This window comes from Ceratina calcarata, unplaced genomic scaffold (assembly GCF_001652005.2).
Source record: "Ceratina calcarata isolate Rehan_Ccalc_2016 unplaced genomic scaffold, ASM165200v1 scaffold390.2, whole genome shotgun sequence".
Lineage (NCBI taxonomy): Eukaryota > Metazoa > Arthropoda > Insecta > Hymenoptera > Apidae > Ceratina > Ceratina calcarata.
Window position 1 is genome coordinate 73,473 of NW_017162324.1, and position 16,251 is coordinate 89,723.

Here is a 16,251-nt window from a genome sequence, read left to right on the forward strand (position 1 = left end):
TTTAGTTCAATTGAAAATATGAAACAAATATTTTTACCACACATTCAAAAGATATAATCATTCCAGCACACCGATTATTAAACGTTTGCTTACCCTTTGATAAGACTTTTACACAATCTATCCTTTTTGTACTCGCTCTATGCCGAACAAAAATTTTACATGGACTGAGGCACGTGTAACAGTCGTAACGAAAAAACTGGATATTTAATTTTATTTTTCTACGTGGTAGCGCGCATCGCCAGCTGCGTAAACAAATTGACATTGAGACTTGTAAGTTTGATCATTGTGTCCCAAAAACATCTGTATCAATAGTGTCTTTATCTCTTGGAATATATAGCACCTCTTTTGCCATTTGGTCCGGATGGAAGTACAATAATTCAAGCATGTTACAATTAAGGTAATTATAGTTGAGATTTTCATGAGGTAATGAAATAAAAGTCTTCGGATACTTTTTACTACCATCATTTATTACAATAAATTATAAATAATTGATATTTTTCAAAAATATTTGACAGAATCGGCTGCAATATTTGAGCGCATTTTTCCGATGTTAAAAAAAGGAATACTTCAGACAGTTGGAAAAAGCGAAATGATAGCACCCTATCGCTCTGACGTCATTTATCGCTTAGTTACGCTTTTAAAATGTATAAAGCGGTATAGACCGTCACACTTGCGCTACTAAAAATTAATACGTTGTCGCTATTGACTGCTGTACGTAAAAATTGTCCTTTAAAGACACTATAAAAATAGCGTTCATTGTCCTTGTAAATATGTTAACATTTATTACTTTCGAGGTATTTTGTATGCCTGTCTCAGGAAGTTGAAAAATGGAAAAATTTCAAGTTTGTTTGTAAGCGCTAGCGACTAGATTATAAACACCAAGATATTATTAGAATAGCGTTTCCTTGTAAAGCGATAAGTACAATACATGTTTTTAAATGTACTGTTTTCATGAAGATGGAGAACACTGATATATTAAAAATATAGAATACGATCTCAATAAATAATTCTCTTTGTATAAGTAACAGATACACATGGCTAATCGTTGTTGCTCATTGGTTCTCAGTAACAGAAAATTACTGATGTAAAGCATTATGGAAGATACTGCAATATTTCTATTCATTTGTATGCAATACAAATAATACCGAATGATACGACAATATATAATTACTGTTTTAAGTTAAATACGCGAAATTCTATATGCAGCACAAATGTAGCTTGCATAAGACAAATTCAATGTAAGCCTAATAGCTGCTATTTATATCTTCATTAGTTACATCTAAAATCTGTTATCATTAAGTACTAAGGAAGTTATCTATTATGGATGCAATCTTTTCAGGATTATTTAAATGTACGTGATGCGATCCTTCCACCTTGTGGTATTCAAATTTTTTAGCACCCATCTTTATTTGATCCATAACTATGTCGTAATTCTCTGGATGATCGAGTTTCAGTCCGGGCATAGCCCGAATGTTGAGGTACGCGCATTTTATTTGAGTCGCGTATGCAAGTACCAAATCCATCGACATCATGCCTAATGCAGAAACCTGAATAACAAACATAAATTTTTACGTATTTGTGTAAATACATCAGATTTTTTTTAAATCTGAAAATAAGGACATACCTTCAGTCGCGGATCGCGTGAGAAGTAATATTTCTCTGGATTGGAGGATGGACGTATGCCGCGTTTCATTAGAGCTATTGCACCTTCCCTACTTACGGAACCATTGTAAGCATCTTCTACGATATCTAGCACTTCGTTGTAAGTATATAACGGAACGTTACTGGCCTCCAGCGCCTCGTATTTCAAATATTTATCGATTGTATCACCAGTCAACGGGGCAATTTTCGACGGGTCCCTTACACTCGGGCTTGCAATGTCTAAAGATATCATGAACTCTACTTCGTCGGGATACGATGCAGCATATAAAAATGATATTGCTCCTCCCAAGGAATGTCCAAGCAACTTGATCTGGATATCAACATTTAATTATAAAGTACAAATCAAATGAGACCACTAATATAATTCTGATTGCCCGATATAAATGATGCATACATGATGTTATGAGTTAATGATTAGTAGATTCGTGATGTTACATGTTGGTGATTAATAAACGCATGCTTTGCAATTTACAATTTGTTGAAGCGGTTTTTCTCTCTTTTATGGTGCGAAATGCAAATAGCTGAGGTAGTGAAGCTTTTCAAGGCTGACTGATACATTTATAGAACATAATGAAATATAATTTGCGTGTTGCCTGAGAAATTTATCTAAACTACAGTGTAGAGTGGTGAAAATTAATCCACTCGCTAACCTTCTGCCATTTGAAATACTTGATAATTCTACGTAGTAGAATAATACCGTCCCAGTAAACATAATAGTACTGACTCTTTGGATAGTGGGAGGATAAGCCGTGACCAGGCATGTCCAGAGCAAGTACTGAAATCTCGTCAGATAATAATGGAATCAAAGCATCAAAACTTCCAGCATTATCTTGGCGTCCATGTAATGCCACTATTGGTTGGATCCCTTTGGGACCCCACCATTTGCCTGTAGGTAATCAATTATTTCACATCAAAATGATAAACAATTACCTTGATTATAATGATTCAAGCTATTTTAATAACAAATGTGCAAGTATCTCCTAGAAGAAAGACCTATTTAAATGAGAATTAAAACATGACCAAGTTGCAGCTCAGATAAAAATGATTATCACGTAAGGCTTTCATACTGATCTTTAGTTATACAACGATTCTAAATGATTGGCAATGCGTAACTTGAATAATATGATTAGCATAGCACTTAATAAAAAGTCTGTAACAGTCAACCTTGTACCAGACAGTCACAATGCTAATTGTAAATATAAGTCTTTGTACAATGCAGTGAAGCTAAAGCGAGATATAGAACTATACAGAAAAAAATCTGAAAGCAACCGAAGCTGAATTAGAAACACTAAATTTCGTTGTTAAAGAAAATGGAAAATTAGCAGAAGATCGTTGTATAACTTCAACTTCCTAGCTAACCTTGTTCCACTTGAAATATTTAGCAACTCTACGCAGAGTAATAAGCCCATCGCAAAATATATAATAAAATTGTCCACGGGGCAGATGGGATGATAAACCATGACCAGGCAAATCAATGGCTAGGACAGATTCATTTGATAACAAGGGTATTAATCTATCAAATGTCCCAGAATTGTCCTGCCAGCCATGTATCGCCACTAAAGGCTGCTCACTCTTTGGTCCCCACCATTTGCCTAAATTTATTATTATTAAACAATAGTATTCCTAAACTACATACATTAAAACATAGATTTGAAGGTAGTCTCCATATGCATGGATACAAATTAAGGCTAGAATAATTATTCAAAATTGTTACTGACCACTTATGTGACCCCAAGGTACGGGTATTTCAATTTCTTCCACATCTGAAAAACGATGATTCATGAGAATCAGATAAAGAATTTGGTTAGCGATTTCTAACATAAAAATCGAGTGACACGTATGATAAACTTACTGTGGAGTTTCTGTCCATTTAAATTCTCAGAAACACTTTTTTTGGCAGCGATGCTCATTTGGCTGACGGTAGAGTATCGGTAATCAATGAAAATTTGCAAAAGGTTAATTTGCTCGTATTTAGTCAAAGAGAAATTCCACCTGACCGCGCTTTTCCACAAGTGACGTAGGTCTGGACGCATAAAATCACCAGTCATTGACTTATCTAGGTAAGCCGAAAAGATTGGGATAACGGTATATACAACACATGTAATGTATACTACCTGTATAAAAGTCATCATACCTCGCTTGAAATTTCAAATATATTATGTCACTCATGTATTTTCATACATTTATGTACATTCACTCTTGCGAAAAAGTTTGTTAACAATAACGAGACGAACTACGTGCCCAAGTCTAATAGACAGTTGCGTTTTTCGAATTTCTAGAACTATGTATTGATGGCCAAATACAATCGCTATTTATATATCGGGAAATATCGAAAAATTTGAATGTTATTGTATATTAGCTTACTGGAATACCTTAATGAAAGTATTAATCTTATGTATCGCTAATTACTCCGCGAAGTGCAAATTTTTATTGTTGTTATATGGCGAACGTTCAATACGATTAGATAATGTTCTGAGAAAAAATGTTTTAACGATGCAGTGTAGATGTTGTAGAACTGTAGAAGACGACGACGACGCTGTAGTATTTGCGAATTTATACACATTTCGCGTCGTCCTCTTTCCTTACTCATACTCATAATTGCTAGAAACCAGAAATGCGCACGACGCTTCCCCTACCATACCATGATGCCCTATTTATTCCTGCCACCATTTTATCCTAGCAGCCGATCTTTTTTGTCACCTATGTATACTTACAGTGCATGATTTACGGTTCGCGATCAATAATTTCTTGTACTCTTTACTTTATTGAATTGACTTAGCTTGAATGAACGCTTAATTGAATCAACGAATAATAAATAAATAACATTAAACACTCGAGTAATGGTGCGGCTAGAAGTACAATCGCAATCGAAACTGCCATCTTTTATATTTATACTATATTTTAGATAACAGAATTAAACAATGTTTTCCTCATACGTAGTGCAGAATATACCATTCGTAACATCTAGGTACATATTATAAAATGTATCTATTTAACGCGTTACTCGATAACAGAATTCATTATAATTAACAATGTTTCAGGTTATAATTGTGAAATTATCTACTGTAATTATTTCCGGCTGTTTCCTCGTATCGATAAAATGGAGAATAAAGAATGCATAGTGAAAAGTATAATTCATGCAGGAACTAAAACGATTCATTTTGTACCTGGGACTAAAGTACAGTTTACGTATAATCATTAGATTTAACATGTTGATATGATTCAGATAATAATGAGGACATCATTTGAATTTATAGGTAGTTTTCCATTTTAAAACAACAAAATGTGACCCAGAGAGAACAGTAATAGATGATAGCAAAACCATGTGTAATCCTATGGAACTTGTTTTGGGGAAACAGTTCAAGCTTGAAGTTTGGGAAGTGATTGTACAGAAAATGGCATTAAACGAAGTGGCTCGCTTCAGGGTCGATAAAAGCGTATGTTTAATGTATTTGATAGTGTAAAAACACGTTGCAATGCTTAGGATTTCAATACTAACGGTGAGTATTGGTTTAGCTAGTCACAGCATATCCTTTTGTATCTAAAACGTTGAGGGACATTGGGAAACCACAGTCAGAAAAACGTAGTCATCATTGTTGCGGTGTAACTTTGCAAAATGAGGGGATTGGATACGATGATTTAAACGAGCTCATCAAGTATCCTCAAGATTTAGAGTTTACAATTGGTAATCAATTTGGTGTGGAAAACGTTGAACCTTTTCATGTTCTAATTACTTGTTATTCATTTTTCAGAGCTTGTCAACGTAATTTTACCAGATGAATATGAGAAAGAATCGTGGCAAATGACGGAGGATGAGAAATTAAAGAGTATTCCAGATATAAAAGAGAAAGGGAATGCATTGTTTAAGAAGCAAGATTACAATGGTGCATGTGTGATGTATGGAAAAGGCATTGGAATATTGGAGCAGCTTATGCTCGCGTTAGTATATTTTTGATTATCATTCTGTTTATCAACTTTATCTTAACGGGCTAGGGTAGTCACGTGACTATCATTTGTTAATACATTTTTCATGTCTTTTGCTGTTTTTCTGATAACCAGGCAAAAACAGAGCGCCCTAGAATGTACCTCAAATTAAACATTAAAACGAATTTTGTCTTGATTCTCTGAGGAGCAAAGATGTAGAATAGAATGGCGTAAATCAGGATTGCAGAAAATTTAGTAGATCTGTAATTCAATTGAATAGCAATTAACAAGTAACTTCATCTTTAATTCAAATTTGGCTAATTAAGAATTAAAATTTAGTTTTTAATCGAGAATTCTTCTAATTAGTAATTGAAATTGAACCGAGCGTACCCTCTGAATAATCATTTGCAATTTGTAGCGAGAAACCAAACGATGAGGAATGGCTAGCATTAAATCGATTGAAAACTCCGTTACTCCTAAATTATGTACAGTGTAAATTAATTCAGAAGGAGTATTACACAGTTATAGAACATTGTACAACAATTTTGAAACATGAACCAGGTAACCAGATATCAATCTTTTTATACATTAATTATATGTATAATTACTGATTTATATTCTCTTAGATAATGTAAAAGCGTTATATAGAAGAGGTAAAGCGTACATAGGTACCTGGGATGAGGAGAACGCCGTTAAAGATTTGAGGAAAGCTGCTGAATTAGATACTTCGTTACGAAGTACAGTCGAAAAAGAATTGCAGGCATTTTCCGTAGCCATTAAGCAAAAAGATCAAATGGAAAAGAAGAAATTATCAAAACTATTTCAATAAGTATTTATACGAAAATACGATATGTTTTAAATGTATTATAAAATATAAAAACTAGAAGATAACAGTTTAAATTGTTGTTATTAGCGAACAATTTTCAGTTGGTATACTTATCTTCGGCCTTCGGCGTTATTATCTAAAATAGAGATATGAGAGGAAAAACAATTGGGTTTTGTAATATTAAAATAATTTAATTGTATAATTCGATAGAGAGTAACATGGTTGACACGAATGATGTAATGTCACATCGAAGTGGTTGCATTTTGTATCAGGTGCCGGGCGAGAAAAATTAACATAACAGGCAGGGACAATGTTAGGTCCTCTCGCAATTTTAGTTAGACTTTGCAGCAACAATCGCTGCACGTTGTTGCCGATGGTGGATAGTTCACGTTAATAAATTGTGGGGAATGATTTGTTGGGTAAACTTCGCAGTCGTAAATCCGGCGCATATCAACGCGTTTCAACAGCATTACAAATATAACTCTCTCGTAATTTTGTCATGATCACGCTCGCTCGTAATATAATACAATGGAAAAATGTCAGTTCCATGATTTACACCTTCGAAACCCTGTAAATATAAAAAAAAGAAAGATAGGGAAACAGCGAAAGAGGAATTCAAGGTTTCGTTTGCCTTGTGACCGATCAAAACTCAAGTTTCGTTGAAAAATAAGTACTCCATCTTTCCACGTACAATATAATAGAAATTGTGCCTATCATAATATAAAATATAATACAAAGATTCTTTATTTCCTTTCCAACAACATTCAGCACACTCTTAACACAACAGTTCCATAGTCGGGATTTCTGTCATTGGCGATAGAGCAAACTTATCTGTTTTGTACCTAAAAATTTGAGAATTGGAACATTCTCATCGGTCGCAACAAGGAAGGAATAAAGTAGAAAGCGATTAGAAGCTCTTGCATGGCATTTCGGTCTAGCACTCGCGCATTGCCTGATCAGCAAAGATTCGATCGTGTCCTATCGACAAGGATAGTAATTGAATCATGCAAAATGATCGGGCAGTTACGCATACCGTTCGAGTTCAAGTTGATCGTCTACCGGTTAAAATATACAAAGAGAACAGCCACGTCCGTGGATCGTAATCGAACGCGGTACGCGTAATCCAAATTCAACACTGAACTATACAGATCCTCGCATCCCCTGTTCACTACGTTACGGTCCGATATCTCAATAAAACAACGAACGCGATTTTCGATTCGAGGAAGCGAATTGAGAAAGTCGCGGTTCTTTGGCGGTCCTCTGATAATATCTTTTATAAATTGGCTCTTCCGTTAAACGTTACACAAATTGTACAAGTTCAAGAATCGCGTGCCTAGGCAAAAATCTATCCGAGGTCACGCGTTTGAAGCATTGGTGGCGTCGTCTTTTTTGGTCAAGTCGGTCACCTTCCCCAGGGAGAATTGGCGGGCCTTGGCCGCCCATACTTCACCATTTGCTAGCACCCTAGAAGAAAAACAAAATGTCGATGAGTATATTATAAATATGGTTTCATACGTTTTTTCCCATCATGTGTTTTCCACCATGATAGATATTTAATGGCACAGGTCAATATTGATTTACTGCAGCGATGTCCAATTGACGAATTGTATGCGGTCCGCGAAGCAAATAATATATACATTCGTCAAGCCCAATATTAAAGAATTATTCAATTTTGAAATGTATACGAATATTTATGGGCATCACTGTAGCTAGTATTTTCGGGTAATCGAAGATTGCGAGTGACCATTCGGTTACATACCGTCTGGTATTTTCGCTAACCGACCTATCCGGCGCTCCGTACACCGGCGGATTAGCATAAGGATCATAGCCGAGTACAGAAAGCATCGGCGCGATGTCAGGCATCTCTCTGACCACGTCATCCGGAATGTGGCCAACCCACTTGGTGAGTGCCTCCAGATTGACTGGCTTTATGATCTGGTCCGACGACCTCTCGACCCTGCATTCCAAAAATAGGACAAATTTTAGTTTTCGATCGATTCATCCTCGCATTCGCCGTACGAATGGAATATGTTATACAATTTCGATATTCTCTTACTTGCTCAGTGGCACGCCACCCGGTTTGTTAATGAATTCCTCGTGATGCATCACAGATTCGTTCCAAGGAACGTCCAAGAAGTTTAGAATTTTCTTCATCCACTGGCGCGGATGCAGCACCAGTTGCTCGTACGGCACCATCATACACTTTTCCGAACCGATTTCCTTGCACTGCCCGTACATTATTGAGATCACATGGTTCCACTTGATCAACGACTGTCGATACGACGACAGATCGAAGCCCGTTATAGTCACCTGTAAATATGTAGTACATATTAATATTCCAATTGATTATTCATTTTACCTTGCGTGCGAAACGACGAAGAAATATATTCATTATTCTACATAAAAGTGTATCCGGTTACAAAATCGCGAGTCGCTTCGGATTTGCATAATTTCACGTGCAACCATCGTCGACGTTTCATTTCGCTTTGTCTTCTTTGCATCGAAGAGAGGAACTTTTTTTCCCGTTCATTTTTGACGAATACCAGTCGCATTTTAATATTCGCAAATGAAGTGGGATCAATTTACATGCATCGGAATGGATCGGCTCAAACCGTTCGAACGGGGCAATACCTTTCTCGAGATAATGGAATGCACGGTGGCACGGCCGTCGCGGATCATGAAGATAAACTTGGCATTTGGAAAGAGATCGAGAACGTAGGAGCCCATCTTCAGAGTGAGGGGATCCTTGTTGCACAACCTAGGCGCAGGCTCCGCGTGTCGTGCTATTATCTCCAAGCAGAACGCTGCTATAGCGCTGTCCATTACCTGAGTAAATTATTTACCAATTAGCGTTGTTCTTTTCAAAACGATTCATCATAACGTTCATTTATTTTATTTTCAACTTTTGGAGAAGGATTGAAAAGATTTTTAGGAAGGAATTAATTATTCTGTATCAATTAGGAGGAAACAAAGAGTGGTAGAATACATGCGGGCATAGCTTGGCTATGAAAGCGCGTTGGTTCACAATACAAATTTGTGTTTTGTTAGAAAAGTGTGATGAAAGGTGTATCGAAAAGAAGACGATGTATGGAGAAATAGTATAAATATAGAGATAATAAGTGTCGAGGGATATAAGAATTATTAAAGTACATTCATTTCTTAAGATTATTGAATAAGAAATACTATACAATCCTTTCTAAACAAAGTGAGTACACTCACTTCCTTCGAAATTCCAGCTTCCGAAAGGCGCAAATTCTCCCTCTCAGTTTTTAACCAGTGCATCCTCATCAACAATAGTCTGGGTATCACTCTGGTCTCTTGTCCGCATCTGAAAAGAACAGAAATCATTTACGTTTAGAAGCCACGCACGGCGCCGGTCTTTGACGTCCATCAAGAACGCTCGATGCCAATCGTATCGGGCCGATAATTGGCAATTTACACCGTGGATGGAACTCACCTGACATCGGGATGTGCATCGAGCATGGCTCGCATCAGAGTTGTGCCGGAACGTGGAACTCCATCGATGAAAATCAACGGCATATAACGGTCGTACGTGTACCTCTTGTGATCGAACGGGCCCACCACGTATTTCTGCAAAATACGCGCGTGGAATATTAATAATCTACTCATAATGCAAACAGCTGTCTAGGCTACTAATTATTTCACGTTTCGGGGATTGATAATGAATAATGAAACGGAAGCTACGAGAGATGCAAATCTAGCTCTGGTTTATGAAATGTTGGAAATAAAGCAAACAAATATTATGCAGATTGATTTAATATATTGAAATTAAATTTCATTTCTTAATTTTAAACCACGAGGAAGGTAGGCGTTCAGCCTACAAGATGCAGCTGAACTGGTATCGACAGAACGATTTTTCCCTGCGTTCCCAGACGCACTTATCTCACTTGAAAAACATTTTAATAGAGGGTAATACAGCGTTTTTTAATATGTAACTTATAGTGAATAATGAATTGAAGAGACGGTTCAGTGCATACGTACTGGATATAATTTTCAAACTCGATTTTTAAGAGAACGAAATGTCAAACGAAAAAATGTTATTCGTTCCTTTCGACTTATTTTTACATGTAATATCACCTACTCGGTTGTACCATCCATCCGGCCACACCCTGTACTATATACAGAATGATCGAACAGCAGAATATTTAAACGAAATTGCTAGAACTATAATAAATAATTTTTGTCCCTCTGTATACTCTTTATTGAATAATATCGATATGAAAGAAATACGAGATTATAATTTATGTGTATTTCAACGATCCGTTTTCATTTTTCAAATTAAAGGGCAGAGGAAGACAGGCGATAATTTGGCCTTTGGTCTGGCACGGATTATTAGCTGGCGATTATACTCGTTAAGATATCGGGAAAGTTTCCTCGTGTAAAGTAGCAGTTTGTCGAAAGATCTTTGAGAATTATGTGAACTCGTTCAAACTCGGAAGAAGTTCGTTGTACAATGTCGTCTAACGAACGAACGAGGATGCTTGGGAGGATGATGAGCATCGAGCCGGGATGATCGATACACTTTGATTCTTCTACAAAGGACACGCCGCGTTCTTTTTTCAAACGATGATGATTCGATCACGGTGGAAGTTTCAAAGGAGTCTCGAGCAATTACGAAGTTTCCCTGCTGGCAACTTTCTATCTTTTCACGTTTAGCTTCATCGTCTCAGGTACTTTAGTGAAATGATTTATTTTTAAATCGATCGTTCGCCTTCGTCTTCGAAGATAGCAAATATTTTCCACGAGATAGAAGAGGAAAATGGGCTGTGGAACATGTAAACGTATCTTAATGCACATTCGCATTACGTATCGATGTCTCTCTTGAAGAGGTAAATAAGGAGACATCGTTTTATCAACACGTTCTCGCAAATGCAGTAAAACGTGATGAAGTGATCTCTTTTTGCGAAATATTGAATTTGGCGATAATTTTGATGGTTTAATTAGCTGCAATCGATGCGAAGTAGGATAATACATACTTCAATTAGGGGCGAACTCGATTAAGCAAACGTCATACATATCAAGAAGTTTGTTTGTTTCGTTTGATTAACCGCCGACGCGTTTCGTATGATTATTAACAAACGTTGGCTACGGGCGCTTATTAAAAGCGTGGCTAAATTCAATTTGAATTACGATTTATCCGCGTTATGTGCCGGCGGCGGTAGCTCCTTCCTAATTAATCGAACACCGATAAGAGACGTGTTTTCAATTCCCAGTGGATTTATATTTCCCATACATAATATTTTTGCACGAAACATCTTCTCTTATTCAGCGTTTTTTTTTTACAAAAAAGGTGAGTAAAATGGTACCTGAAACACTGCCCGTAAAAATTATGTTCACCGCGGCTTCTAATAAAAACTGGTAATTAATGTCCTAATTGGTAGTTACATTGCCTTAATTATTGCACCGGTCGGTCGCGGTACACTCCGACAAAAATAATTAATCGCGTGTTAATTGGAAAGTCGGTTGTTCTTTACGGAAGTAACTTAAGCGCGGAGGAAGGTATCACGTGTTTCCTCGTCTACTATTAAAATACGTTCCGCAGTCGGCAGCTCTCTGGACCCGCTTCTGAATTCATGACTCTGAAAACGCGGCCGTGGGATACCCGCGGCTGACACGCGATGGGAGATAAAGTTTAGCAACAAACAGTTTAATTAGCGTCGTCGATTAAAATTACAGCGGCGCGCAAATGAACAATCGCCGGGACAATTGACGTTACGCTCTGCGTTTATGTGTCACGGTTACAATTGGGATAAGCGCTGCAGGATAAATGTGAAATTATTATATCAGAGGACAGTCATTTGCAGTATTAGATGTTAAAACCATTATGTAAATCATTATTATGGATATTATCGGGATAAACTTATATTGAAGTACGTATTCAAATGAAATTTTCATTTTATTTCTTATCATTTTAAATACTAACTACGGATGATGCAAAGTTTCCCAAGAGGATCTTCAGTAGTCGTATTGGGCAATGAGGAAAAAAGTAGAAACACGAGGAATTGGACGACGCGATTAAAATCCACACGGGACAAGGAAAATGTCCCAATTTCTACTCAGATAACCATGATTTTGCTGAACATAAAAAATAATGTATAAGTAAAAATTTATAACTAAAAGTAACTTTTATTTTTGTATTTTTCATTTCAAATAGCAAGTGCTCAACTCCGATCGAAATGATACAATGAAAATAATTTATTACTTCGGTTAACGCGATTAAAATCCACACGGGACAAGGAAAATGTCCCAATTTCTACTCAGATAACCATGATTTTGCTGAACATAAAAAATAATGTATAAGTAAAAATTTATAACTAAAAGTAACTTTTATTTTTGTATTTTTCATTTCAAATAGCAAGTGCTCAACTCCGATCGAAATGATACAATGAAAATAATTTATTACTTCGGTTAACGTACAGGTATTATAATATGCATGGTAAAAGTTTATTTTATTTCTAAATATAACTTCGGGCACGTAAAGGGAGGAAATGGAGATAAGAAAACAAATAGACGTTAAAGAGACCACGGAATCGCGCGTAGAATAAACGTTTTCACGGTGGATCTCACAGAAGGTTAAACCGGATGGTGAATTCCGATCTTCCTCGGCTTGCCACCCGTTATAAAATAAGCCCTCGTTTTCGTAGATAAAACCGCGTTGTTGGCGCGACTCGGTGCGTTTTATGATTTCTCGCGTGCGCGCACTTATATAGGCGCCGTCACCGGTGTCGCGTCGAAAAAAAAAAAGGAAACTACATTTCGCAATTAGCATTTCTCATGTAACAGGGGTTGAGGGGGTAGGGGGATTTGGCCTGCTGGCAGCCGGTCTTTCATTCTCTTTTCGTTTTTAACCCTCCGCCCGAAGCGCACGGGGAGGAAAAGTACGCGTGAAACTCAACCGACGCGATTTATGTCGCGCGGAGGGTGAGCTCGACAGAAACTCGTTTCTCTTCCGTTCGCCCGCGTTTCCCGGCCCAGGGAACCTGGAACACGTCTCTCTCCTTCTCTCGGCCTCGACGCGTTTCGAGCCTGTACACTTATTCATGCGTGTTGCATCTTCTTGTGTCTCCGTTGTTTTTCCTCGCCCCCTTTTTTTTTTCACTTCCCTCGGCGACACACGTGGCCTGGAACCTTTCGCGTAAAAGGGCAAGAGGGTTTCCAGCCACGATTTCGACCCTTCAACGCGTCTTTCAACCTCTTTCCGTCACCACGCTTAACGCTGGATAAAACGTTGTAATACTTTTTAGTTGAATACTAGTCTCTGAACAATTTGTAAAACGTGGCGCACACCTTTTTCACTTGGATTAATAAATCTAGAGGATTTAATTCATTGCGTTATAACAGTTTGATTAAAATAAAAGTACCTAGTATATTATTTTAGTCCGATAACAATGTAGACAAGTGAGTGAGTAGGAATAACGATATCGAGTTTTGGCACGTGTATAAATACGGACATTAGGGGTGTATACGTGAAGCCTTTGTTTTATACAAAAAATGGATTATAAACGAATTTTTGTCTCATTAATATGAATGTATATTAAATTCCATGCGCGAAAGTATTTTTCATTATTGACTCATCCATTGTACTTTATGTTCGGTTGATAGCGAAATCATGTTTAGCTGAGTAGAAATTGGGACATTTATTTTATAAACGTAAAATATTCTACGTCTAATGTTCAGCAAGGAAACTAACAGAACTTTTGCGACAATCTAATATATTATCTGTACTATAGGACTAAAGGATTTACCGTCAAGCTTAAATATGGTAGTTTTAATACGAGACAGGGATGTACATTTTGACGGTAATCTCTTTGTTCCTCGTTACACGTCCTCTCGTTAGAACTCAAAGAGCGTGATTCTTGACGAGGAAAGTTTCATCGCGTTCGTTCGTTTTTACCCGTTCAGTACGATCAATCATGACGTTTACTATGTCAGCTCGTTTTTTACCGAGCACTCGTTCCTGTTAACAATGTGAACTCGGACTGAACTTTTAAATCTCTCGCCTCGTTGTCGTCGCGTTGCCGCAAGTTTGCACCGCGTGTACGAAATTTGATTCACCTTCCACTTCCCTCCGTGTAATCCGTAAGAGGTTCCGTGTCTTTTTTATCGTCTACGACGATACATTTCCCCTCTTAAAGGACAAAGTTGACGGCGGAAAAAGTCTGCAAGAAAAATAGAAGGCGAGAGAACGCTCTCTTCTTGATGATATTCTAAACATTTTAGCTCTCGATATTTCCAAGCTGCTCCTCCTTTGAAAAATACGAACACCGTCAGAGACGTATTTCCTCGGAGGTCCACGGTAATCGGCCATTAAATCGAAGAGCGTCTCCTTTCGATCGATCGCGTCGAGAAAAGTTTTAAAAGGCAGCGAGAAGTCTGACGACGGCGCAATTAGCCGGATGAACTCCTGTCACAGATTAAGCCCCCATTTTCTTTTCGATATCTTCCTCGCGGTGACATCCGACGCGCTGTCTCTCGCCGTCTAATCTCGAACAAAAATCCAATTTCAAAGTTCGGCGCGCGCCGCCGCCGTAGCGTCGCGGCGCAAACGAAGTTCTCGAGGAAATTTCTGCCCTCTTCGAGGCCGCAATATGAGTTTACACCGCGTCGGCTCCCCCGACTTTCCTCATAAGCTATGCATGGCGACTATGCGCGGTGTACACCTGTCAAGAGACTTGCTGGCGAATTAAAATTTATTCGGCGAAAGCCCCGACGACGACGACGACGACGACGACGTTTTCGTCGTCTTAACGGTTGGGAACTTCGTAGACGCGACAGCCTGCTCTCGTTATTCCGTCCGATCGATTTTCTTTCGGGTCCCATCACCGTGTCCCCTGTCCTTGCTAATTAATTGTTTTCATAATCACGTTGAAAGCATGGAAAATTCGATTAAAACTTTCTGAATCCCATTTGATACTCGTGACAACGAGGTAAACAAGAGAAACATATTATAATGTAACCCATATAGTTGACCTCCATACCATATGATTAACCATCGTCTCAAAAAGTAGGAACTAATTAAAGAGAAAAATTTAGTATTTCGGATTTGAAGTTAATACATTTATTCAAATATAGAATTTACTGCAAATTATTTCCAATTTTTGGTAAATTAATTTTCACATCTCATGACGATCATAAAAATCTCTCTGGATATGTTATATTACATGTCCATTTCAAACCTCGACGAAGTTAAAGGAGATTCTCAGAGGTAGAACGAAAGAATGCTGGGAACAAAGTTTTCCCGGGAGGGATGATATAAAGAACTTTTATGTAACGGATCACCTTCGTGTTAGAGCGAAATTTCCCTACGAGTGGGCGCGGCCGAATACAAAGGTTCGGGGGGAAATTTAATTGTCGTCACCCGAAGGCAGGTCCTTACCGGACGACGCGGCGCGACGTGACAGCGGGAATAAGGAAAGGAACAACCAGGAACGCGGTTAATTCGTGCGATAAAGTCCGGCCGGCGTTGGTTTAATTGCGTCTCGCTTAATTCCGCCGGTCGCCCATTGAAATTTCACCGGGAAACTCGCGGGAACGCGGCGTGGTACGACCTACGGGCTACGGGTCCACTTCGTGCTTCAACGATCGGGATAATACGCTCGTTTCTTCACTTCAGGCTATCCGGGGACAACTGTTTCTCTCGTTGCCGGACAAGATTCGCCCGTTACTACTACATCAAGCTCAACTGAAACTTTGACCAACTTCGGTAACTGCTTCAGAGCTTCCAGATTTTTAAAATCGTGAAAATTAATTATTTCACATTCTTGTTTATGCTATTATATTTAATAATAGTTTCTAATCTTTTATGAACTGATTTCTGC

The 16,251-nt window shown here is 37.9% G+C and overlaps 3 protein-coding genes and 1 long non-coding RNA gene across 9 annotated transcripts in view; 2 read left to right on the forward strand and 2 right to left on the reverse strand.

The window, feature by feature from the left end:
• Positions 1-6: 6 nt before the first annotated feature.
• LOC113464510 (uncharacterized) lies at positions 7-1,031 on the forward strand. The gene is made up of 2 exons (XR_003389363.1): positions 7-397; positions 516-1,031. It is a non-coding gene; the product is annotated as an uncharacterized LOC113464510 (long non-coding RNA).
• Positions 447-4,465, reverse strand: LOC108626262 (putative serine hydrolase). Of its 5 annotated transcripts, XM_026814668.1 has the most exons (7): positions 4,035-4,284; positions 3,777-3,943; positions 3,515-3,685; positions 3,381-3,425; positions 2,313-2,548; positions 1,625-1,972; positions 447-1,547 (listed from the first exon to the last, which is right to left on the reverse strand). In XM_026814668.1, exons 2-7 carry the CDS (start codon positions 3,829-3,831, stop codon positions 1,296-1,298), a joined length of 1,107 nt encoding a protein of 368 aa, XP_026670469.1. In that variant the 5' UTR covers positions 3,832-3,943; positions 4,035-4,284; the 3' UTR covers positions 447-1,295. The 5 variants fall into 5 exon arrangements, with proteins under 5 accessions (XP_026670469.1, XP_026670471.1, XP_026670472.1 ...); XM_026814670.1 differs by lacking the exons at positions 3,777-3,943; positions 4,035-4,284 and adding an exon at positions 4,377-4,465; XM_026814671.1 differs by having other exon boundaries at positions 3,797-4,284.
• Positions 4,466-4,531: 66 nt separating this feature from the next.
• On the forward strand, positions 4,532-6,954 carry pelo (pelota mRNA surveillance and ribosome rescue factor). Its single transcript, XM_018026849.2, has 7 exons — positions 4,532-4,630; positions 4,704-4,840; positions 4,920-5,099; positions 5,179-5,347; positions 5,415-5,601; positions 6,005-6,147; positions 6,213-6,954. The coding sequence occupies exons 2-7, from the start codon at positions 4,763-4,765 to the stop codon at positions 6,413-6,415; spliced, it is 960 nt and encodes a 319-aa protein (XP_017882338.1). The 5' UTR covers positions 4,532-4,630; positions 4,704-4,762; the 3' UTR covers positions 6,416-6,954.
• Tpst (tyrosylprotein sulfotransferase) overlaps positions 6,598-16,251 on the reverse strand; it is a 114,471-nt gene continuing 104,817 nt past the window's right edge. The window contains exons 2-7 of one of the 2 annotated variants that reach the window (XM_018026844.2): positions 9,870-10,003; positions 9,632-9,740; positions 9,044-9,238; positions 8,469-8,722; positions 8,172-8,369; positions 6,598-7,876 (exon numbers count right to left, since the gene is read on the reverse strand). In XM_018026844.2, the coding sequence (XP_017882333.1) occupies positions 7,768-7,876; positions 8,172-8,369; positions 8,469-8,722; positions 9,044-9,238; positions 9,632-9,740; positions 9,870-10,003 (999 nt within the window). In that variant the 3' untranslated portion in view covers positions 6,598-7,767. The remainder of the gene's footprint in view (positions 7,877-8,171; positions 8,370-8,468; positions 8,723-9,043; positions 9,239-9,631; positions 9,741-9,869; positions 10,004-16,251) is intronic. The other variant, XM_018026845.1, reaches the window with a different exon arrangement.

Excerpts from the sequence above, each read along its gene's own strand:
- LOC108626262 (XM_026814668.1), bottom strand. The coding sequence starts at position 3,831 with ATGAGTGACATAATATATTTGAAATTTCAAGCGAGGTATGATGACTTT. Across the intron at positions 3,686-3,776 it reads GTATGATGACTTTTATACAG|ACCTACGTCACTTGTGGAAA; the intron begins GTAGTATACATT and ends TTATGCGTCCAG. Across the intron at positions 1,548-1,624 it reads CACGCGATCCGCGACTGAAG|GTTTCTGCATTAGGCATGAT; the intron begins GTATGTCCTTAT and ends TTTGTTATTCAG.
- pelo (XM_018026849.2), top strand. The coding sequence starts at position 4,763 with ATGGAGAATAAAGAATGCATAGTGAAAAGTATAATTCATGCAGGAACT. Across the intron at positions 4,841-4,919 it reads ATTTTGTACCTGGGACTAAA|GTAGTTTTCCATTTTAAAAC; the intron begins GTACAGTTTACG and ends TTGAATTTATAG. Across the intron at positions 5,602-6,004 it reads TTGGAGCAGCTTATGCTCGC|CGAGAAACCAAACGATGAGG; the intron begins GTTAGTATATTT and ends TGCAATTTGTAG.